We start from the raw sequence: 23,459 nt of genomic DNA on the forward strand, positions 1-23,459 counted from the left end.
GCATATATACCATACAGAGTCTTATGCAAAAAAAAGGGTTAATAATTTTTTGCAAAATAATAATTGTCAATTAAATTTATCCTGGTAAAATGTTATTTTTTTTAATTAAAAATTTTTTTCCAAACTCCCTCGCCCCTTCCACTCTATAGTTAATACAAAAATACAGCGTGTCGATATTATCTATATCCTTCTGTCCCTCCCGTCTCGTGGGTAACGGATAACGCGCGACAACGCTCGATTTATGGTGGCACTTTGCTCGCCTTATGACGCAAAACCCCATGCGAGATTACCCGATCTCTCGAACGTGCCAGCGTCGTACCGCGTATTACGTAGGTAAGACGGGGAAAGGAAAGGAGAAAAACTTCCAAGCGCAAAATACGCTTTCGTTACTTTTCTGTGTTTGTTGAACGAGACGAGGAAAAACTGCGATAAGATTGTGACGTAACGAAAGCTTGTGACGTAAGTGAAAATGCGGATAGAAAAAGAATCGGTAGAGAAATTTTAACCGGGATCAAGTCTTACTACAGACGTACCGTAACCAATGACCCATACATACAGTGTGGGCAACGAATGCTCGTTAGATACGTTGGCGGGTTAAAAAATTTTTGAAATTTTTTTCAACTTTATACTTTTCTTTTGGAATTTGACATGTCTAATAAAAGTGGTGCGCATCGTGAGAAAAGGGTAAATTTTTTAATCAATTTAATTTATAAGGGCTGACCGTGACGTCACGCGGCGGGTTGTTATCCGCGAGGCGACAGAACGTCGCCGCGATATTGGCGAACGTACCGACGCATGCGTACTCGCCAACTTTTGTTCGTCCAAATTTTTTGGAATCTTGACAACAAACCGTCCGCTACGGTTCCGCTCACGTAAACCAGTCAGAGAATCCCGAAACGCCAATAATCACTGCGGTACACCACTTGCATGCAGTACAAACAGTATATACTATTTTGTGTAACGCGACATCTGCGAATTGCAGCCAACCACGTAGCGCCAATCCTCGTGCCAATTTGACAGTGTGATTATCAGTGGACACGAGCGAAATTCTGGAAATCAGTGATCCTATAAGAACAATGGAACAAGGAAAGGATACAAAACCAGACGGAAAAGACGCCCCCGCAGATTCAGCAGTTTCTGAGAGGTATTTAGAAAAAAAATTTTCTTATGTAAATTTACAAAGTTTTGAAATTTTAAATAAAATTTTCTTTTCGCTCCAATTCTTTTCCAGCATAGGGGTCGAACGCCTTGATATCTTACTGGACGATCCGCAAGCTGTTTACTATGGCGGACAACCAGTCACCGGAAAAGTCTACCTGACACTGAAGTCTCCGATCGGCGCCATAGGTTAGCCACGACCTGGTTCCTCTGCTTTAGGAACAGAAACAACCGAACCAATTCGCTCTTGGGTCGCAAGCGAATTTCCAAACCCTCCGTGTACACCCCAAGTCTAAATCGCTACTTCGCCACCACCCCGTATACCGAGTCTTGAAGTATCACAAAAGTGCATACAAATTCTTTTTTTAAATCCCCAAAGAAACATATTGATTTTAAAGATACACGAACAGTCTACCTCTGCAGCTACAAAACTGTTCGAATCAATTTCACGTTAATTGCTGTTGGTCATCAATAATTTTGTTTACGGTAGTAAGAACAAGGGGGTGGCAATTAAAAAAAAAATAGTACTCGTCGAGCCGAATCCAACACGTGCCAAACGTAATATCGACCCCAACCACATCTACCGTGTGTTCGCAAATTAAACGACAGCCTCGTTACTAGAATCATTCCTAATGAGAGTCTTCTCCTTGAAATCAGGTCTCAGACTGAAGTACAAGGGCGAGTCTCAGGTGTACTTTACGGATCGGTCGGCTGGTATCCGCCGGAAGTTCAGGGCGGAGGAAAATTATTTTCACGAAGAAACGTATCTCGTAGGGGGTGAGTGTCGCTACACGTGTCCAAATATTAAAATAACGTATCGATATACCGCTTAGTTATTTCGTATCACGGAATTCACAAGTATTCATTTATTTTCAACGCAGACGGATCCAACAAAACTAACATTGCTTCCGGGACGTACAGCTTTCAATTTATACTACCTGAAGACATACCATGCAGCTTCGAGGGTCGGTATGGTAGAGTTCGTTATTCCATCCGTGCCATGTTGGATGTAACGACCATTCTCAGGTTGTCAACGAATATCCTACCGTTCACAGTCGCATCCATATTGAATCTGAATCGCGACCCAGTGGCTCCGGTAAGTGCTGAATCCGTATCGGTGTAATGCATTTACATCCAGTCCTCTGTCCATTTTAGCTGCCACTTCGAGAAACCTGTTCAAAGACATTTATGGGTCAGACGGAACCTTTGAACATGTCTGTATCTCTTCCCGTGCGTGGTTACGTACCTGGTCAGGTCATCCCGGTGGACGTAGCAGTAAAAAACACGTCCCAGGTGGGAGTCAAGAAGATGCGGACAGTTTTGAAAAAGGTATAATCAAAAATTTTTTTTTATCATTTATACCCAAAAGTGACGTCTCGAAGACAATATGGCGTCCAAATTTGTATGAAGGTCATAGGGACTTAACTGTTGATCACCGGTAGGTCGTCAGTTATCACGCGACTGAGAAGACTCGCAAGCATAAGGAGATCATCGTTGAGATAATACAGCCGATTGATCCTGGAATTGAGACTTATGCAATTCCAATAGACGTTCCTGCCATATCACCTACGGGGATGATTCACTGCAGTATCATTGATGTCCGTTACACGCTCAAAGTAGAGGCCTGTGTCGATATCAGTGAATGGTACTATAGGCTGTTGCAAAAGAATCTGAAATTTCGAACTGACATAGTAATCGGTACTGTACCATTGGATCATTATCAGAATCCAATAGAGTCCGAGGAACCAATGGCAGCTGGTAGTGAGAATTTTGAAAATTCAACGATCGACTCTAATCAAGCTGAAACTGTGAAATTTGATGGTAAGGACGACGGTCGGATGTCGCGTGAAGTTTTTATATTATTTTACCTGGTCCTTATACCGGAAGTCATTAATTACGATTAATTTCTCAGGTCGTTTGACTTACGAGAGGAGTCGTGTATATCGATCCTCGAAGCCTGATGCGGATGATCCGACCGGGGACGAGGGAGACAGCGACGGAGAAGTAAAACCGTATTTACCGATGTACCGGGTGTACAAATTCGAAGCTGATGAAAGGAAGAATCGATTAGCGAATTAATCGAACGCGACTGATTAAATTGATCGAATATTAAGAAAGGCTAAAATCTATCGTACGCAATGTATCCATACGTCGCTAAATATCTTAACCATTTTGCTTGGAAAGTACAAATCGCGCAAATAAAAAATTTCGCTCGTTCGATAAAATATTAAAAAGCTCGACGTACAGTGTAAAAAAAGAAAGTCGAATTACAATGCTTGGATTATCACTGGCTAAAATTAACTTTGTTTACGTGTACATATTAAAAGCTTGAAAAAAAATCCAATAGCAAGCTCCATTTTATTTTCATCTAAACGTACAGTTCTTCTCACGACCTGAGCCCTTTTTACGGGACGTATTTACGAGTTTTCATATATAGCCAGGGCTACCAACACGCGCACTTATTTCCGCTACGGAATCGAAAAGAAACGAGAGCGCACTGCCAGTTTCCATTAATTTCTTATACACCCTCGTGCCTATACCTAAATAAAGCTATTACCTTGGAAAACGTCAGCTAATCAAGACAAATCCATCGACCGTTCGCCATACCGACCTTCTACCATTTGACTGAACAAGTGGCGAGCGAAAGAAAGTAATTAAAAAATATCACTAAAAATACGTATACTTTATCTTATCTTTGGCTCTGTTTATACACGTAGTCGAAGCGTGAAACAGAAAGGAGAGAAAAGCGTCACAGCGTATATCGGCAGATTACAAAATTGTTTATAATCGCGCACAAGTGAGAAACATAATTACGTTTCTCAAGGCAACGATAAGATCCATCGCGATCCGGCACAAAGCATCTAACTGCATTATAGGTGTGAACGTTTCGCGAAAATTTAAGTCAGGTTAGTTTAGGTTAGGACAAAAGTAAAGATTGGGATAGAGCAGGTTAGGCTAAATAGAAGTTGCGAGTTACCAGCGCCCTTAGCTACCTTTCGGTGTACAGACCGTGCAGGAAGTACATTACGTCAAGTATAGTACAGCGAAACTGTGACAATCTGAGATGCGAGAGTATTCGCGTAGTGCGGGGCAGAGGCGTAATTCTTAAGCGGATGAATAAATAAGGATCGGAGTTGGCGCTCTAGCTAGTTGAGTACACCAGGGCGTTACGTAATACCGAACCTTACGGCGCCCTCCCGTGCCAGTTTCGATATCATGAATTTCCCTCGCGAATTTACTTTGGCAATTCTTCTTATTCTTAGTTGGTATCCCCTATCCTACCCAATATGTCGATACTCCTGTACGCTTTGTACCTGAGATACATGGGATGCAGCTTTTGATAATCCAAATACACGATACGTACGGGAGAGGTACAGTCAGGTTGAATTTAGGATTAAACTCCGTACACAGTCGTACATCCTGAATTTTCTCCGAGACCCGTAAATACACTCGGGGGACTTTCATTTAATTATACTTTCTTTTTGTTTTGTACGTCATATCGAAATAACAAAATATATGAAATTTCTTATTTGTCTCATAGCGATTAAGAACGTCGATACGACGTATTGATATTTCAAATTTCAAATTTCCCGCGTAAATCTAATACGCCACGTTTCTCCGTAAGTCATTCGACTGAGGCTTGGATCCCGACAGCAGTTAACTATCTGTTATCAGCTAAATACGAGATACAGAAATAATTAGTGATATACCTGTAATTAGAAATACGGACTATATATGTATATATATGTCTAATGCGTTTCATACTCCTGTGACGTCGCACGGCGCCGCGGTGGATACGCGTCGAACCGAATCAGCCAACGTTCCTTATACGCTTTCATCGGGGCTTGAAAGCTTCCGGTAGATGGTGCTGCTTGGCAGCTATACACGGTGCCTTCTTTATTCTTTAACGTGAGAGCTACGCGAAGCCCGGGACAAATTCAAGGACGGTTGGCCAAGATTAAGTTATGCGAAGCTTCCACGAAGTCCCGACTCTGGTCAGGTCGAAGCTTCTCTTCTCTCTAGGCGGTGGCTGGCACCCACTTTGAGAGCCGTCAATACCCTGGTGGAAGCTTTGATTACGGAACGGCTTCTGGCAGATGCCACCCGTTCTCCTGTAGCCCCACATCCTACCTCGAAAGACCACATCACAGCTTTCAGCACCAAGATCCAACAACTTCCGCCAGAGCCCAGGAAGGGTTTTAGTCCGTAGCTTAATCATGCCAAACCACGCTTATCACGTTAACCTAATTTTCTAGTGATTATATATATATATATCTGCAGGGACACTTTTATTAGGGGATTCAAACATTTCTCAGAGACATCTGCGTGCTTGTGTAATATCAGTGGAAAACGAGTCTTTTAGTTTTCGTTAATTTTTATAATTAAAATTAATAACTGGTCGTTCAATGTATTAACGCTATCTGATCGCTTGATGAGAATCGATTATAGGTTTTTGCTAATGTAGATACAGCATATCGAAATGCAAATAGATATATTCGTATCTCTAATAGGATGTAATATAGATGACGGAAAGAGTAATGAGTCCAGAGCCAACGGTATGCAGTTACATGCGGTGTATATATGCATCAACATATGTGAAGTGTACGAGTTAGTCACGTCCTGTGCAATTCCCGAAATAGCCCGGTGGAGTTTGAATTTGCATTCGAACGAGAATTCCGACTATCAGTAGCGCCCTTTGGAGCGCTGGAAATTACGTTACTGATACTTGCCCTAATAACAGTGACGAGAAGTTCGAAGAGCGTGATGTCATCGACACCAGGCGTCCCAAGGGGGAATTGCCAACGATGCTATTATGAAATTACAATAAAAACTTATAATTTGACAGAAACGCAGGTCGAAATACCAAAGAACGACAGTTGGGTTAAATGGAAATTAAAATGGTCGAGTAGTTCCCGACGAATCCGATAGATGGCTGAGCCTCCTCACAGATAAATAAAGGTTTCCTCGCGCGCATGTAAATCTACGTCTCTCGTACAACTTGCAAAAGTCGAGGCAACCTGTTGTTGAGTTACGATATTGTTGATGACGTCTCGATGAAACTTTTACTAATGTCTTGCGTCATTACGACACCCTGGGGCGCAAGAATATTTATTTAACGTCCGAAATTTTATACGGTGTTGCCACGAGTAAAGGGGGCAAAAATATGATCATGAGATAAAAAAATAACAAAAAATTACTCCACATTTTCATAAAGATTTTTCCCCGTGAGCGTTATGGTCCCGTGTGTACCATAATCGAGAGCGTAAATACACACGTGTCTGCCTACATACCCACCCATTTACCGGAGCCTACGTACTACCTTCTACCTAACTACAGCTATCCTACCCACATCAACGGGGTTTGAAATTAAAACGTCGAGGTCGCACCGTAATGGCACGCAAGGGCATTTTCTGGCTACGCGACGTCGTCTCTCTGTCAGCCAAATGTAAGAAGTTTTTGTAACCCTCGCGCGACACTGTCGCCACCTGGAGTGAAACGGAAATTCGTACGTTTGTTCTACCCTCTGTGACAATGTTTTACATCATCTACGACGCGACGACTGAAACGCTCACGAGTAAAGTTTCTTGATAGACATCAAAAAATGAAAAAGTTTTCAAAAAAATTGTTAAAACCAAAACAATAGTTCGGCAGAGGTAGCGATAGTTTAAAGAGAGCGCAACTCCCAGAGCCTAGGATATATTTCCCTTTAACTTCGTCCAACCTAACCTTACCTTACAATCAATTAAGATCATAGTAATAATTTGCATTTATATAACGCGCCGGTTAAACTCGTACTACTTCGTCCAGGTGTACCGAACCCTTTGAAATTTTAGTCAATTAAATACCACGATATAAATAGTTAGACTATAATTCAATGAAAATGAACTCTGCGAAAAGTCTCGTCCATGAGAATTTATGGAATACGTCATGCCCCTACGATACTCTGCTTTTTTTTGTGATCTATTTTCCACCTTTCCTTCTATATAGGCACATCGTCCCTGCGGCACGTGCAATCGACACGAACCAAGAGGTCTGGAAGCGCGCGATAATTAAATCGTGAAATAGATTTCGCTCGGCTGCCGTAGAGAATCCTATCGGATTAATAAAATTTCAAGAGTCGTTCGATAATCGCAAAACGGAGCGAGCTCGAGTCTCACTCGTTAGTTCCTTCTTTTTCATTCTTCTTACCGTCTCCTTTCCTCTTGCCCTCTGTCGGTATATTGGAAGCTGCGCCGAGCCGTGCATCGCGCGTAGAATATATAGGTTATAAATATTCAGGAAGCAGAGAACGAATTTGATTCCCCAAAGACAAGCGCCGTTGGATCCGTCAGGTGTAACAAGGTAGAAAAAAAGAAAGTATGTAAAGTTAAAAAGAACCACAGACCAAAAAATAAAGAAAACAGCTCGAACGATACAGCAGGGATGCACGATACACGATAATTCCAATCAGACTGGTGTAGATCCTTCAGTCCTTGAGATTCGCCCGGAATGCACTGCCACTCGGCAAACTTTTGTTAGCTACACGAAATCAAATCATATCGCTGCATAGCAGCGACGCTCCTACAGCTGCAATGGGATTGCAGAACTTGCCGAGTGTTACAAGCCGAACGAACTTTACGAACTGGCGTAACTACACGAAAGACATAGATAACTTCTGTACGTACTGTGGTAATTCTTCGAAAACCCGATATAGATATATTAACTCTTGTATACGAATAACAGCCATTTGTAGCTACATATTTAGCGAGACTGACTACAGCGCACCAGTAGAATCCTTTGAACTTGAATGTGCCATCTAGCGGCCACTGTTGAAACTACCAACTACGATGTCAGCTAGTCAGATAAGCAAAATGAAATAAGAATCTAATAAATAAGAATATTAAAAAGAAAAAAATTAATAACCCCACGCTTCCGTCATATAACGAGGATACGTAGAATTTATTACATGAACACGGTACACAGACCAACCAACGACAGTTATGCCGTAACCCTATACATAATTCCACTAAGTACAGCGTTTAAAACAATTACTTCTGCGCCTAGCGAACTGCAACCCCGCTAAAGCACCTATCCAGTAATTCTGTAATTCTATTATCGAAGCGTTGCTGCGCATTCATAGGATTAACCTGGCTTCAGTTCTCTGTATAGGATTATCATACAGCTCTATCATATCCTCCATATACACATACACATATATATACACAAAATAAAGCCCATCCTTAATAGGATAACCCCCCAAAAAAAGCTCACGTGTAAAAACTATGCCAAATACAGAAGTGCTGTGAATTCTTGTAAGAAAAAGTATCGAAATCATATTATTAATTCCGAGTACATAAGTTCCTACCTATTTACCTATTATATGATCTAGCACTGGCCCATCATTTTAATTGTATTTTCAAAATTTCCTATAACGTCTTCGCTACTCCTTTACGTTACTACTGCTTCTCATACCCAATTACGATTTAATGATCATTTAATAATTAATTAATCTAACTAACTTATTTCAGGAGAAGAAACATTCAGGGAATTTCATTCCAATGCTGTAGGCTCATTTGGCTTTCTGACCATCAGGTGAATTCACTGGTAGCCAACCGAGTATCATTTACCCTTACGTACTTAATAACATTCTACATATCAAAACCACGCGGCATAGATTACACGGGCATGTCCAGCCTATGTAATTTCAATGCATTTTATTCAAGGAATCCACAGCGCTCCTCTACTTGGCATAGCTTTTTACACGTAAGCGTCTTTTGGGGGGGATATAACAAATTTTTTTTCTCAACGGGATTACATTAAAGAAATTCCAAGCACTCAAATCTGTATCGTTACAGATACATAAAAATATATAAATTTTAAAAGAAAATCTAATCTCGAATGCAGATGAGCGTCATTAATAGTGTCCAGCTTTTCAAAGCCGTATGAGAGGAGAATGGACAGGATTATTTGTGGACTGCGTCCACAAGCAAGACGCCATTAATGACGCTCAGCTACATGATTTGCTTCGTCGGCTTCGCTGTATCGCCGGTTGCCTATACTTGGCGCCAGACTCGACCGAGTCTCTCGATTAACATGGCCGAATTACGCAAGTCAATTTCTACCGTCTAACATCCATATAATCGGGATCCCGTGTAATTGAAGATACGAAAAAAAAATTATCTGAAAAATTCTAAGGAATTTCTACCCTTTTACAAGAAAAATCCGTTTTTCATTAGTTTTCAGCAGCGAGTGCAGGAGTAAGCAGAAATGGAAGGTTGACGAGAGAAAAGAGAAGCTGCAGGAGAGCGAGGGAATGAGATTCGGATAGAAGTGGAATCTGGATCAGTCCGATTGCCTGGGTATGTTATCTTTTATTTTATTTACCGGATTCCGTGCTGTCCTTCGAATTTGGTAGGATACTAGTCGAGCGATTATGGATCGTTAGCGGAATACGTGCTGCGGTGGGCGATTCGCGGGTCTATGCTATCCGCAATATTGCACTTTATCTATCCGCGTGTATATATATACATATATACCCACGTATACACGGTCGAGAATAGTTACATGCGTAATTGGTAGTATCGCTCTATAGATATGTTATCGCGAGCCGCCCACTCTGGATAACAATTGAGCCAGTTCTAAATGTGTATATTACTCGAATATAGATACAGTAATAAAATTATGTATGAAAAAGTCATCGTTTTAAGTAAAAAAAAAATGTTCCTTCTGGAACGTATTTAAATGCCACGTGGTATGATTATTAGCAAAATTGATATCCGTCAGTAGATGTTAAATATTCAGTGAATCTTAAGAATTGCCAGTAACAGTCAAGTACTGAAAAAAAAAAGTGTTACTGTCAAACATGTAAATTTTCTAATGCTAAAATGTCTTTGTATCGCGTCGAAATGATTTTTTGAGAAATTTCTCTGAATTTTAACCATCGACCGTCGGAGCTACGTGATAGTTGAGCATTGTTAGAAAACGTAACTTTTCTTCAGTCTTACCACCATTAGTCGTGCGAAAGGAATGTTTATTTATTTTTTTTCAAACTCAACGAGAACGAGTCATTCAATATTCACGTAACTGGGGGAAAAAAAAACCTGACTATGCAATTCCGACGAGCTCTCTGGCTTACGGGTATCTCTGTGCTTAGAGATTGGAAGCTTCCAGGATGGATGGTGGGGAGAGATGGTAGCGTTCAGCCCGAATTTCTACGCTAGACGGGCATGGCCTTTCATATTTATAAGGTTGGTACGCCGAGTCGGGCCCGGTGAAAATCATCGAATTTTCTGGTGAAAAAAAAAAAAGGATAAACAAGCAGTGAAATGTTAATGGAGAAAATCCCATAGGCTCTGTTAGATGCGGCTATAAACTTGGGTCCCGAAAGTTTCTTGATTTTATTATTACCTTTTTTTTGCTCCTCTTTGTTCTCTGACATCTCCGTAGTGCACAGTCTCGTTGCGAACGCTCGAGAAGAATCTTCGCGGAACCTCGTGGAACTTCTATGAAAACGAATACGGGATATTACTTCCTCGAGGTTGACATTATTTTAGTTGACTCTGTAAGTATGTTTGTAAGACGTAAGGAATCCTCATGAAACTTCCATCGGGAATTGCGTCTTGAACCGTGCGACATGGAAGAGCACGTACTTTACTCTGACCTCCGGTCTTTCGTATCTCTGGACTTTGTTTTTTCATCCCTTTTTGCTTCCTCATGGAGGAAGCTGTTTTCATGAAAATTTTTTTTTTCGATATTTTCATGTTAGAATACTTAACATGGTCTAAAACGTCAAGAAAAGTAGTTTAGAAAAAATGTCTGTATGTATATATGTATGTGTGTGTGCAGGGCTTCGAAAATTCAATTGCCTCTTATTTAGTAACCGTTAGAACGATCGGACTGAAATTTGAGATTCAGATTTTATGTAATTTAACATTTTTTGAAAAAAGGGCGTGGTCGCTCTAACTTTCGTGAAGGTTCGACGATTTAGCTAAATAGATCTTCGTAACCGAAGATACGTTCAATGTTGTTTGGTACTGAATTTCGACAAGATCGCTAAAGCGGTTCAGATTTTACGTGGTTTTGAAATTTTCAAAAAATTATCGTTATTGTTTTGTTAGCTTTTTTTTACCACATTTTTAACTGTATGTATGTATATAAATAGCCAAAATAAATCAAAGAACTTCCTTATAGTGAAGGCTTGGTGAACGAAGGAAAAGAATCAAGAAGCAAAGTGTAAGATTCTACTTTGCAGCCTTGTTTTCCTTCGATTTTAATGATTTTTCTTTCGTATTCAATGCCACAGTGCTTTATACGAAGCTGTATTCTTGTGTTTTGGGTTCTGACCGAGAAATCTCTATTTAACGGCAAAGTAGCGAGGCGAATTTTTTTAAATAAAAATTTTTAATTTTTACAATAGCTGTGGTAGGGGGTTCATTTTACGAATTTTTGAAAATAATTTTTTGACTTAGTTTTTGAAAAATTTATTTTTGCTTTGATTTCTTTTTTTGAAATATTTCAAACTTTCCGAATGCTACTTAGTAATCAATTCCAGGAGTGGAATTCGTAATCGCGAACGTTACGTGAATATCGAAACGTTGGAAAGTTCAGTTGGGTTCCGTTTAATTTGATTTTAGGGAATTGCCTGTCGAATTGGCCAGAGCCATCGTCCTTAATGTAATTGTGGCCAAAGGATTATCGGAACTGTGCCTACCAGTTATCGGCTAGAGGGTTTTGGCGGAAGGTCAATTACGAATCCCGTGAAGATAATTAGATACAAGATTTCCATAGGCCTTACGGCACAGCTGGTAGACAGGCTCGAGCGTAATCGCTCGGGCGTGCACTGTGTCTCCTCGTTGGTAATACGTTTGTGGAGCATGAAAGACCAGAAAATGGAAGAAAGACAATGCAGAAGCAGAAAACTGAAACAGGGCTGTAACTGACACTAAATTCGTGATGAAAATGAGCAACGCTCCCGACATTTTCAGTTTGCGCAAGAGTCTTCCAGACTGCCACGAATGTTAATAAATTCGCAATATGAGAATCCGCCTTAATTAACTGTGCTGGATTTTTCCTTTTTTTTTTCTTTGCGCTAGACTTTTTTCAAGGAACGCGAAATTCACCAACGTTTGCCGTAATAAAGTTTTACGTATCAACAGCTGCGTTTTTAAAAATGGATTATTGGAAACTTCGATAACCAAGAATTATCGAGCTCCATTTCCTCGATATTCAGAAATAATGGGAGAAAAAACGAATGAGGGAAATAAAGATCGGAAACGTGGGAAAAAAACATAGTCGAAAGAACGTTGGAATGAGTGCGTCCAATATAAAGTTTATGGTTATCGGATAAACAAGCCAGACCAAGCTTCGCGTAACTTTTTATTCATTCAAGGTTTCCCATCGATATTGCGCTATAAACGATTTTCGAATTCAGGCATTTACGTGAAATTACAACAAAAAGGCGATTATTATTACCTGATTAGTAGATGATTATAATCGAAATGCGTTATTCAAGAGCATAATATTTATTGATCATTCAATATTTCTTCTTTGATATATTGATTTTTTTTTAATAAGCCGTGTTTCTTATTTTTCAAAAATTACAGCCTTAGAGACACGATGTTTCCGTTTCTCGTCCTTCGATTCATCAGAAATGAAGTATATTGGAACACATGGGTTGGAAATAGGATAAATTAAAATTATTATTTTCCATAAGAGTAAGGTTTAGCATCTTCCCTAGACATACTTTCTGGTGCTTTAGAATAGTGTATTTGGCGCCATCTCGCATGAAACTCGTGAACTAAGTTGCGAACTAACAATATGGCCGACACGTGAAATATACGGCTTGCAACTAAGAAACGACGCTTCGTGTATAATATGAACATGGTGGTACTTTTCCTTATTTGAATAAAATCATTTAAGCAGAAAAAATATTAACATTCTCCATGGTTATTCTTGATAGTACATGGATTTCTATCTCCGTATAAAAATAATTATAAATTTTTCTTTTTTCTTCATGGCGTCCTTACATTCACCATCTATATTTATTTCTAACGGATACTAAGAAAGAATGAACTATTTTTATGAATAAATATTAATATATATATATATATATATATATATTATGCTCAACCATCTTAAAGGGGAAATGAGAATTTTAGGAATCGAACGTGCTCCAATTACGTTGTAAGTAAATTGCGGCCCTGAAAAGGGCCATTTTTTCTGAAGAAGCGTAGTCGAGGTCGATGAGAATTAACCACCAAATCCATACAAGGTACGTCCTTGGCGTTTGAGAGCATAGACTACGTCCATGGCTGTAACAGTCTTCCTCTTTGCGTGTTCAGTATAGGTTACTGCATCACGGATGACGTTTTCAAGAAAGACCTTCAGGACGCCACGAGTTTCTTCATAAATGAGACCGGAGATACGTTTGACGCCACCTCTGCGAGCCAAACGACGGATAGCAGGCTTCGTAATTCCTTGAATATTATCACGAAGAACTTTTCTATGACGCTTCGCTCCTCCTTTTCCCAATCCCTTTCCGCCCTTTCCACGACCAGTCATATTGACAACTTTAACTTTATTAGAAGCAAACTGAACGAGACACTCAGTGAAACTGATGAAAAAGCGTTGGTCGAACCGTTATTTATTAGCGCTCAGAACCATATCCCCACCACTTCCTCAATAGCCAATGAGCGCTCAGCTCTGCAGCTGGCATAGCTTATAAGACCGTAACTGGGCGTGCTGTTCATTCTACGTTTGAGTTTTGTTGTGTCAACTTCGATTCTTATTCACGTTGTATTGAAGATGGCTCGTACGAAGCAAACTGCCCGCAAATCTACCGGAGGAAAAGCTCCTCGAAAACAACTAGCGACAAAGGCTGCTCGTAAGAGTGCGCCTGCAACTGGGGGCGTGAAGAAGCCTCATCGTTACAGGCCTGGAACTGTCGCTCTGAGAGAAATTCGTCGTTACCAAAAAAGTACAGAGTTATTGATTCGCAAACTTCCGTTCCAGCGATTGGTTCGCGAGATTGCTCAAGACTTTAAGACGGATCTGCGCTTCCAGAGCTCAGCTGTTATGGCACTCCAGGAAGCTAGCGAAGCATATCTCGTTGGTCTATTTGAAGATACTAACTTATGCGCCATTCACGCTAAACGCGTAACGATCATGCCCAAAGATATTCAATTGGCTCGTCGTATTCGCGGAGAACGTGCATAAACATTAACTGTCTTGACAGCTGAAAAAAAATCGGTCCTTTTCAGGACCAACAATTTGTTTATATGTGGTATAATACTTTTCACATAGGAACTTTCTACTTTTTCGAAACCAAGAATTTAACTCCTAACTTTTCGTTTATCCGAAGTCAGATATGCAAAATGAAAGTTACGTCAAATGCATATACAGGGATAAACTTTTTCTTGATATGAAAATTCCTTAAAATAAATTTAATGAAAGATCCTTGAAGTTCGTGAAAGTAATAACTATATTTTACTTATCTTTTAAGTAAAGATTATTTACTTTTATGAGCAACGTATGTTTCAGATGGAAGTTTACTGAAATATGAAAACCATGTTTGTTCTTTCGTACGAATAATTTGGTGGCCCTGAAAAGGGCCCTTTTATGTTGGCAACATCTACGCAGTACAGTCTGCGTATAGAGTTACTTTTTCGCAACAGCCCTCACATTCTTAGATGCAGAAGCGACTCTCTTAGGTTTTGGAACTTTAGGCATTACTACAGATGCTTTATTAGATTTTTTAGCCTTTGGCGATGACTTAGCTTTCCTGTTCTTAACTTCAGATATTTTCTTTCCTTTCTTGGGGGTAACACTGGCAATAACAGTCTTCCTCGAGACAGGTTTCCTCAGAGTTTTCTTCGCGATGACTTTTTTCTGAGTATCATTCTTCTTCGCGGGAACAGGTTTTCGCGCAGCCGACTTTTTCGCAACTGTCACTTTTTTCGGAGCCGGAACTTTTTTCGGAATTATTTTACCTTCGGGTTTCTTTGTCTCCAATTTGACTGACGACAGCTTAAACGATCCCGATGCTCCTTTTCCTCTTGTCTGTATAAGAGCTCCAGAATCCACAGCAGCTTTTAGATATTTTCTGATAAAAAGTGCGTGCTTCTCTGAATCCAATTTGTACGTCGATGTAATATATTTCTTGATCGCGTGGATAGACGAACCACCACGTTCCTTAAGATCAGATATGGCTGCGTTCACCATGTCTGAAGTCCGTGGATGCGTCGGCTTAGCAACAGCACTTGATTTTGATACTGTTGATTTTGCTTTGCCGGTATTCGATTTGCTTGTTGCTGACGCCATTGCAACAGTGGAAACAATTTGAACTTGTTCACTCATTAGTCGATATTATCTGCTTCGTTAAAAACCAGTTTAACTTGTAACAATAAAGACTCTTCTAAATTGCGCTGGTCGTGCGTTTATGGTCATGGCAGAGCACGGACCATGGAGAGAGACCTATTGGGTATTCACACTAAATGTTCTTCCTCAATTCTGTATCATGTTACGATGCTTATTAGTTTATTAGATAATTTACAATCAAAGTTTGACAAGAGTTTGGGGAAAATATAGTCAGTATATATTATAGACTTTGACCTTTATTCTAAGAGGCTTGGAATATTTATATATACACAAGATATCTGTTGACGCGTAGAGTTTTGGCAGATTGTTTCTAAGCAAACTCCATATACATGATATTATTTATCTGTAACTTATTTCTCTTCGTTAAAATATTCCATCGGTATGGAAACTAGATAAGTTGAGACTCTGTTTAATCCAGTATAATAATTTTTATCATTAAGTCACTATTATTGTTACTGTATTATGGCTTACGAAAATCTAGTTCTGTTGTGCACTGAAATATTTGCTGATCAACTCTATGCACCTGTTCCGATTTCGAAGTAAAAAATATTTCATGTTCTGAAATGAATAATTGTTAGAAATTACTTAAATGTATATAATAAATATTGAAAAGTACTGATAACTAATATTTTTCATTGATATATGTTTAGGATCAAACGTTCCAGCCTGTACTTTATGATTTATTACTAAATTTTTCTAATATTAATTAGCATTTACTATACTCTTAGTTATCCTAGAATCCGAATTTGGTAGGAGCCTTTGGTAGGAGTATTAGGCGCTTTATTCTCTAATTAAATTATCCACGTCTTTCGGTTAAGGTTATACTGGCTATAGATCTAAATAGTGACAGATGTTTGAAACTTTGTAAATAAGTAGATATTATCATAAACTCACCTACCAATTTTTGAAAAGATTTGCAAGCTTGTTTAAAAGTCATTACCATTTAGAATTAAAACAACTTATTATGGAGTTTCACGAAATGCAGTCACATTTAATTGAGAAAAAAGTAAATAAAAAATAGTGCCAGGATTTTGAAAATTGTTATAATAACAACTAATTATATTAGAAACATATTTCACAAAAAATAAAGAGTACTTAGAGGATAGATTCCTTTATAAATGCTTCAAATATAATTTTTTATTTTTATAAAATAACGAATCGATTTATATAAAATGTTTTAAATGATTCTATTAATATTTATATACAGTAATTGTATTTATTTTACACTATATTCGGGTGTTAAAATCGTGCTATTTTCATTTTCTTAGGTTCAAAATGAAGGACATTCAAAAGTTACAAAAGGTAATGTTGCAAATAACAGAAAATAGTGGTAAAAATTTCTTAAATATCTTTGAAAATCCTTCTAATTATTAATTTTAATGTACTTTATTGTAAATATACCCTCTGAAGTAACTAATTGTACATCAACAACATATTAATTGCTTTTTTTTCAAATTTCCATCACTTTTAATGGGGATTGTATAGCCAGAACAGCCTTAAGGTGAGATCGAAACACCTGGAATGACTATGTAAGCGAGTCATTGATAAGAAGTTATAGTCGTTTGTTGGTAGAAAACCGAGTGAACTGTTCGAATAGAAGACGGTTATGCGGATCAGTACCCTGACATGTTTATAATACCATATGAACTATACGTTGCTTGTAGGTGCGGGTAATCTGATTAGAGAACAACGCACCTATATACGGAGGTTTCTCTCAGATTCGGAGCTAGATGAGTTCACCCTGTATAAGGAACGAAGTAAGAGTGCATGTTATTACATATTGCAATTAAAAAGGTAGGGCTCTTTCTGATTTATTCATGCCAAAAGATGACCACGAGTATTGAATCTGACGTAAAAATATTTGATGGCCCTGAAAAGGACCGTTTTTGTATAATCCGGGTAGATATAGATTGGATCTTCACTTGGAACTGGTATATTTAGTGACTGCTTTGGTTCCCTCACTGACAGCATGCTTGGCTAATTCACCAGGAAGCAATAGCCTGACTGCAGTCTGTACTTCTCGAGATGTAATAGTTGATCGCTTGTTGTAGTGCGCCAAACGAGAAGCCTCAGCAGCAATGCGTTCAAAGATGTCGTTGACAAAGCTGTTCATGATACTCATGGCTTTGCTCGAAATTCCAGTATCAGGATGTACTTGCTTCAATACTTTGTAGATGTAGATAGCGTAACTCTCCTTCCTCTTGCGCTTCTTCTTTTTGTCAGTCTTACTAATATTCTTCTGAGCCTTTCCAGCCTTCTTCACAGCTTTTCCACTAGCCTTTGGCGGCATGATGCTTCAAAGTACAATGAACTTCTGAGACGAGACACTAGCCGTACAACAGTTTCCTTGAATATAGTGGTCGACTGGCGACGCACCGTTTATATAGCAGAGAGGAGAGCTTGAGCTGGCCAATCAGGAACTGGCGCTTGGAACTCAGTGAAGCAGCGCAACCTGATTGGCGCACCTATCTCTCCCCGGCTTACTATATAAGCACTACCGCCTTCACCGAAAACTTATATTTGAATTTTTCTTCAAAGAAGCAAGATCCTCTGTACGTTCGAGAAATATAAATACGAAGTGATGTCTGGTCGTGGCAAAGGTGGAAAAGTAAAGGGAAAGGCAAAGTCTCGTTCTAATAGAGCTGGATTGCAATTTCCTGTTGGTCGTATTCATCGACTCCTTCGCAAAGGCAATTATGCTGAACGCGTCGGAGCTGGTGCTCCAGTTTACTTGGCTGCTGTGATGGAATATTTGGCTGCTGAAGTTCTAGAATTGGCGGGAAACGCTGCTCGTGACAACAAGAAGACCAGAATCATTCCGCGTCATTTGCAATTGGCCATCCGCAATGACGAGGAATTGAATAAACTGCTCTCTGGTGTAACCATCGCTCAAGGTGGCGTGCTGCCAAATATTCAGGCAGTTCTGTTACCCAAGAAGACTGAAAAGAAAGCATAGATCGACGAAATCAAACAAAATGGTTCTTTTCAGGACCGCAATATTATCCATACGTGGGAATATGCACTTGATTTGAAAATGTATCTGATTCTTTTGATTTCCACTAATATTTCCATCACTCGTACTTTTAACACAAGGAATAGAATGTTGATATCAAAATACATTAAATTTTTGTATTTCTAAATACTATTGTGTCTCATTGTCACAATTGACTACATACAAGGCTCATACTATTTTCTAATTTATAATCTTGGTCTTCAGGTTTTAAAAAATTGCGTTTTCTATCGTTTTGTTGAAAAATACATACATATTAAACTGTTGAAAGAATAAATGAGGTTCATAATTATTTAATTTTAAATAACGCTGATATTAATTCTGTATATTTCTTTAAGTGTACAGTCAATAATACTAAAAATTTCGTACAAAGACGTTACATCATGCTGAATGACAGATTTTCATAGCAAACGGTTATCTATAATTTTAATTAACGCAGATTATTTAAAAAGTTTATTTATAGGGATCTGTATAATTATGAAATTAAAATGTACCAACATATTCAGGCAAGGTCCATACCATGTTGAATGCACTGGTTCTCGTTCGATCACCAAAGTTAAGCAGCATCGGGCGCGGTCAGTACTTGGATGGGTGACCGCTTGGGAACACCGCGTGTCCTTGCCTTTCGTCCTTTTGTTTTTCAACAATTTTACATTAACAATAAACAAAAAATGTATACGTAACAGATTACATAGCGCATTCTCTAAATGCAATATTGCACTAACCAAAAAATACTAGTATTTCGCTCTACTAGTATATCAATTAATTTGTTACATGGATACTAGTATCATACTGTAAAACATACTAAAATAAAAGATTATTTTGAAATAGAATTTTTAAAGTTTTATTTTCAGCTCATCCATATGCAGTGATTCATACCCATAATTTCTTGATCCGAATGTAAAATAAAGCTTGGTAAATTTTTCAACAGTCATCAAGTACGATGTGATACAATGTTGCACTGGCAGGAACCTTACACCCGGTCTAAGAAAATTCTACCAATCAAAAACGCCATAAGTGAAATTGATAAAACTATAGGTTCTTATTCATTTTTAGGTCTTACAACCATTGTTTTAGGTGTAAGCATTATAACCAGGGATTGTTGGATTGAATTTTCTTTCAGCCTTTGCTTTAGTTACAATCGTGAAATACACCACTGCCATCTATCGTGCACAGTTTGAATATAAAAAATTTCGGCGTTCCTTATTGGTGAAATTTGAAATTCACGAGGGGCGGTGAAACTGTAGCGTCCTGTAGTGTGTAACGGCGTAATGTCAACGGCAGTCAACGGATATTTTGTAGTGCGAAACATCGTTTAATTGAGCGTTGTTCGGCATACGCAAGTTGTAGCATAAGGAATAAAGTGTCACATACTTCTAATGGAGTAATTGGAATAGGATATTCAGAAGTCGAGTACACCTGTTCGTACGTTGAACTGAAGAATTTTTCATCTAACGGTTGCCGGCAAGTCGGTCCGGCCGCAGTTAATTTATTTATTTCGTTGATTGCGTGGATAGATGTTATTTTCATATAAGTAATTATTGCAAAATGACTGATCAACCATGGGCACTCTCGATGGTGGCAAGTTACGATGAACTTACACGATGTACAAATGTTCTTGCCTGCGGCTCCTGCGAAGAAGGTTTTTAAGTTGTTTTAAATTATATTCTTGACGATTTGCTAAAATATAATCTCTTGTGCAATTTATTTTATGCTTCGGTCTTTTCTATTATTTTAGTGTGCTTGTGTAAAATTCATTCGTGGTATTGAATGTGTACAATTGTATTACAGAATTTCTTCGCTTTGCCATCAATCAAGAAGAAATGCGTCAAAAGATGCTGGCCTCTGTTCAGGAATGTCAGCGGCTTCATTCTGCATTGGAGAAAGCACACATTGAAGCAGCAGATTTAGATAGGAAGTTAAGTCATGCGAGGAGATTGTTGGATGAGGAGAAGAAAAGGCGTCGTATTGTTGAAGATCAAAGAAATTCTCTTGTAATTACTTCACATTTTGTCACGTTTGTTATTTTCACATAATTATCGTTTTCTAGATATATTTTTGATGTATTTTAGGAGAGACAAATAGCTCTAGCTCGAGATCTTTTATTCAATGATGGAGGTAGAAACTTGAATGATGAGACTCGTGAGAAATTACAGTTTCTCAATAATACCACACTGAATGCTCGTAACAGTAATGTATATCTCAAGGAAATGCAGCATAATGACAAGTATTATATTATTTGTGATGTCATATCGTTTCTATTGCTTGCAGTGTTTAATATTCTATATTTCTCCATTACAGACTGAATACTATAGCAGAGCTGGACTCTACTGGTTCGCTGTTAAGTGACCTAAGTTGCTTCTCCAAATCTGAGGATGACCTGGATGCCAGTGCTATCATTCAGCACAGCCAAAAGAAGAGAGAGTGGAAAGAGCATCGACCTAGTGGAGAGTACTCAGCTAAGAAAAGACGAAGCAATGTGCAAAAAGTTGCTGAATTGAACTCATCTGATCGAATCGTGGCTACCACTACAGTGGTAATGCCTAAGGATGGCACAATTACAGCATCGTCGGTTATCGAGGCAGTTCCCTCGAACGAGAATCAAGATCCACAAACTCAATTGCGCAGCGCACGAAAAAGGCGTAAAAGTGGAGAACGTCATAGCAGAACGAAAATTCCACCATTGAACTTGGATGACCCACCCATGGATACAGCAGTACGTTCTCTCATGAAATTAAATATAACCATAAGAAGAGAACTAACATTTTACTTTACAGCCTTCAGCGCCTAAAGCAGAAATAATGACATCGGGGTCAGATTCTGAAGGTATATTCAAACCAAGTCCAAACATCGGTGGCTATACTCTGAATTCTAAAACATCTAGGGGACATAGTTTTACTGCTAAGACTGTAATCAAACCGGAAATGTGTATTCCTTGTGGGAAAAGGTATTTGTTCAATTTATAATCATCTAGATTATTGAAAATGGTGATATCAATAATTTCGAAACTTGATTGAGGAATTCAATACATTTCACGAATTAATTCCGATACACGGATATGTTCAAAATATAGATTGAACCTGGAATAATTAATCAATTACCGCTTTGTTTTTACAGAATACGTTTTGGAAAAGTGGCTCTTAAATGCAGAGATTGTAGAGCCACTACACATTCGGAATGTAAAGATCTGGTGCCATTGCCATGCGTACCAGCAGGAAATACGCCTACACTGCGTGGAGTATCGGTACTTATCGCATTAAGTTTGAAACATGGAAATGTAAAATATATTTATAAGAATTTATTGATAACACTATTTACAGGGTACCATAGCTGACTATACTCCCATGATACCGCCAATGGTACCTTCTTTGGTGGTCCACTGTATTAATGAGGTAGAATTGCGCGGAATGGGAGAACAGGGGTTGTACAGGGTTAATGGTGGTTCCCTTGAAGTAAAGTGTCTCAAAGAGAAATTCTTAAAAGGGAAAGGTGCACCTAATCTATCGGACGTGGACATACCTACAATATGTTCGACACTCAAGGATTTCCTTAGGTACAGTAAAAAGATACAGTGGATTTGACTATGAATCATTTATTAAAATATGTTATTTATGTTTAGTACTTTTTAAAAAAATCTATTTTATTCTCTTTTAGAACTTTAAGAGAACCATTACTGACGGTTGGTCTCTGGGCAGATTTCGCTCGTGCCACTACCATTGCAGATAAACAGGATGCAGATGCTGCACTATACCAGGCTATATCAGAACTTCCGCAGCCAAATCGCGACACCCTTGCCTTCCTTATTCTTCACCTGCAGAGAGTGTCTAGTACTCCAGAATGTAAAATGCCAATTAGTAATCTTGCCAAGGTCTTCGGACCAACTCTGGTTGGTTACAGCTCTCAGGAACCTTCACCAACTTCAATGTTGACAGAAACAAAAAATCAAGTTGCTGTACGTTGTATTACATTAAACTTTTCACATATCATATCTATATAAGTTTAATCAATAACGTTTTATGCAGATCGTGGAGAGCCTTTTGAAAATTCCGTCCGATTACTGGGCCAATTTTGTCAATACTGAAAATTTGCATCAAATTGGCACTCCCAAAACTTCAGAGCTCAGGCACACACCGTCTACGGAATCATTATTAAAACGTACTGCATCCCGTGGTATATTTCACACACCGATAAGTGCGAGGTCGGTAGCATGGAAATAATTAGTCATTAAATTATATATTTGAATTTTCTTTCGTTGAATTTTAAAACGAAAATTAATATTTCTTTTACAGTCGGACGTTCATGAAGAGGAATAAGAAGTACTTTGCGACACCTCCTACAAAGACAGGCTTTTGAGCAGGGACTCAAACTGTAATTTAATATGCATTACAGAAAACCAATCGAACAATTAATTTTATACTGCTTTGAGCCTTATGACAGAAGGCATTTTGCGTGCTTCGTATAAACTTTTATTTATAACTTATAGTAGGAGTTTGTTTTTTTTCCCTTTAATTTGATAATAAAACAGTTGAATTATTTGTAAAGTGGAGCAAAAATGCTGCAACCAAATAGTCGCAGTTATGATTTTTCTTTTTTTTTGTAATCTTATGTATAACGAGACTAATAACGTTTATTATTATAACTATCTGTTTTTTGGGGCGCGACGTGGAAATTCATACTGTTAAGAATTTATACTGCTTGAGCTGATGTGACGAGTCTGATTAAATTTCTATTCGGATAGTTCATTCGTACTGCACAAATTTATATTTTTATTTACAAACTATTCATACTGCTATGTATAAACGTTTTGCAAGAAAATGGAAAGAATGAGGAAAGATGAAAAGAAGGAGTACTTAATTTCAATTGTGAAAACGATCCCAAATTGTATAATCGTTTTGAATCATTCAATAATAAACAATAATTAATTAACAATACAAAC

General features: G+C 38.5%; 6 protein-coding genes, 1 long non-coding RNA gene and 1 other non-coding gene across 9 annotated transcripts; 4 read left to right on the forward strand and 4 right to left on the reverse strand.

The window, feature by feature from the left end:
• The first annotated feature begins 298 nt into the window (after window positions 1-298).
• Window positions 299-3,478, forward strand: LOC107272435 (arrestin domain-containing protein 2). Of its 2 annotated transcripts, XM_025089743.1 has the most exons (8): window positions 299-333; window positions 983-1,144; window positions 1,232-1,347; window positions 1,816-1,935; window positions 2,040-2,254; window positions 2,314-2,487; window positions 2,601-2,979; window positions 3,071-3,478. In XM_025089743.1, the coding sequence occupies exons 2-8, from the start codon at window positions 1,077-1,079 to the stop codon at window positions 3,235-3,237; spliced, it is 1,239 nt and encodes a 412-aa protein (XP_024945511.1). In that variant the 5' UTR covers window positions 299-333; window positions 983-1,076; the 3' UTR covers window positions 3,238-3,478. The 2 variants fall into 2 exon arrangements, with proteins under 2 accessions (XP_024945511.1, XP_015605087.1); XM_015749601.2 differs by lacking the exon at window positions 299-333 and having other exon boundaries at window positions 392-1,144.
• LOC112495054 lies at window positions 2,198-7,892 on the reverse strand. The gene is made up of 3 exons (XR_003061220.1): window positions 7,824-7,892; window positions 2,405-2,828; window positions 2,198-2,330 (listed from the first exon to the last, which is right to left on the reverse strand). It is a non-coding gene; the product is annotated as an uncharacterized LOC112495054 (long non-coding RNA).
• A 4,370-nt stretch (window positions 7,893-12,262) lies between these two features.
• Window positions 12,263-13,739, reverse strand: LOC107272553 (histone H4). The gene has a single exon (XM_015749810.2). The coding sequence runs from the start codon at window positions 13,696-13,698 to the stop codon at window positions 13,387-13,389; it is 312 nt and encodes a 103-aa protein (XP_015605296.1). The 5' UTR covers window positions 13,699-13,739; the 3' UTR covers window positions 12,263-13,386.
• A 172-nt stretch (window positions 13,740-13,911) lies between these two features.
• On the forward strand, window positions 13,912-14,479 carry LOC107272552 (histone H3). Its single transcript, XM_015749809.2, has one exon. The coding sequence runs from the start codon at window positions 13,942-13,944 to the stop codon at window positions 14,350-14,352; it is 411 nt and encodes a 136-aa protein (XP_015605295.1). The 5' UTR covers window positions 13,912-13,941; the 3' UTR covers window positions 14,353-14,479.
• A 120-nt stretch (window positions 14,480-14,599) lies between these two features.
• On the reverse strand, window positions 14,600-16,594 carry LOC107272551 (histone H1-like). Its single transcript, XM_015749808.2, has one exon. The coding sequence runs from the start codon at window positions 15,490-15,492 to the stop codon at window positions 14,794-14,796; it is 699 nt and encodes a 232-aa protein (XP_015605294.1). The 5' UTR covers window positions 15,493-16,594; the 3' UTR covers window positions 14,600-14,793.
• A 779-nt stretch (window positions 16,595-17,373) lies between these two features.
• LOC107272431 (histone H2B) lies at window positions 17,374-17,872 on the reverse strand. The gene has a single exon (XM_015749598.2). The coding sequence runs from the start codon at window positions 17,801-17,803 to the stop codon at window positions 17,432-17,434; it is 372 nt and encodes a 123-aa protein (XP_015605084.1). The 5' UTR covers window positions 17,804-17,872; the 3' UTR covers window positions 17,374-17,431.
• A 1,156-nt stretch (window positions 17,873-19,028) lies between these two features.
• On the forward strand, window positions 19,029-19,147 carry LOC112495078. Its single transcript, XR_003061276.1, has one exon. It is a non-coding gene; the product is annotated as a 5S ribosomal RNA (ribosomal RNA).
• Window positions 19,148-19,715: 568 nt separating this feature from the next.
• LOC107272541 (rac GTPase-activating protein 1) lies at window positions 19,716-23,458 on the forward strand. Its single transcript, XM_015749790.2, has 10 exons — window positions 19,716-20,165; window positions 20,315-20,517; window positions 20,596-20,750; window positions 20,825-21,239; window positions 21,301-21,470; window positions 21,641-21,767; window positions 21,844-22,076; window positions 22,178-22,475; window positions 22,546-22,721; window positions 22,813-23,458. The coding sequence occupies exons 1-10, from the start codon at window positions 20,072-20,074 to the stop codon at window positions 22,874-22,876; spliced, it is 1,935 nt and encodes a 644-aa protein (XP_015605276.1). The 5' UTR covers window positions 19,716-20,071; the 3' UTR covers window positions 22,877-23,458.
• Window position 23,459: the final 1 nt, after the last annotated feature.

The sequence above is a fragment of the Cephus cinctus genome, unplaced genomic scaffold (genome assembly GCF_000341935.2).
Source record: "Cephus cinctus unplaced genomic scaffold, Ccin1 Ccin1_scaffold1184, whole genome shotgun sequence".
NCBI classification, from domain to species: domain Eukaryota; kingdom Metazoa; phylum Arthropoda; class Insecta; order Hymenoptera; family Cephidae; genus Cephus; species Cephus cinctus.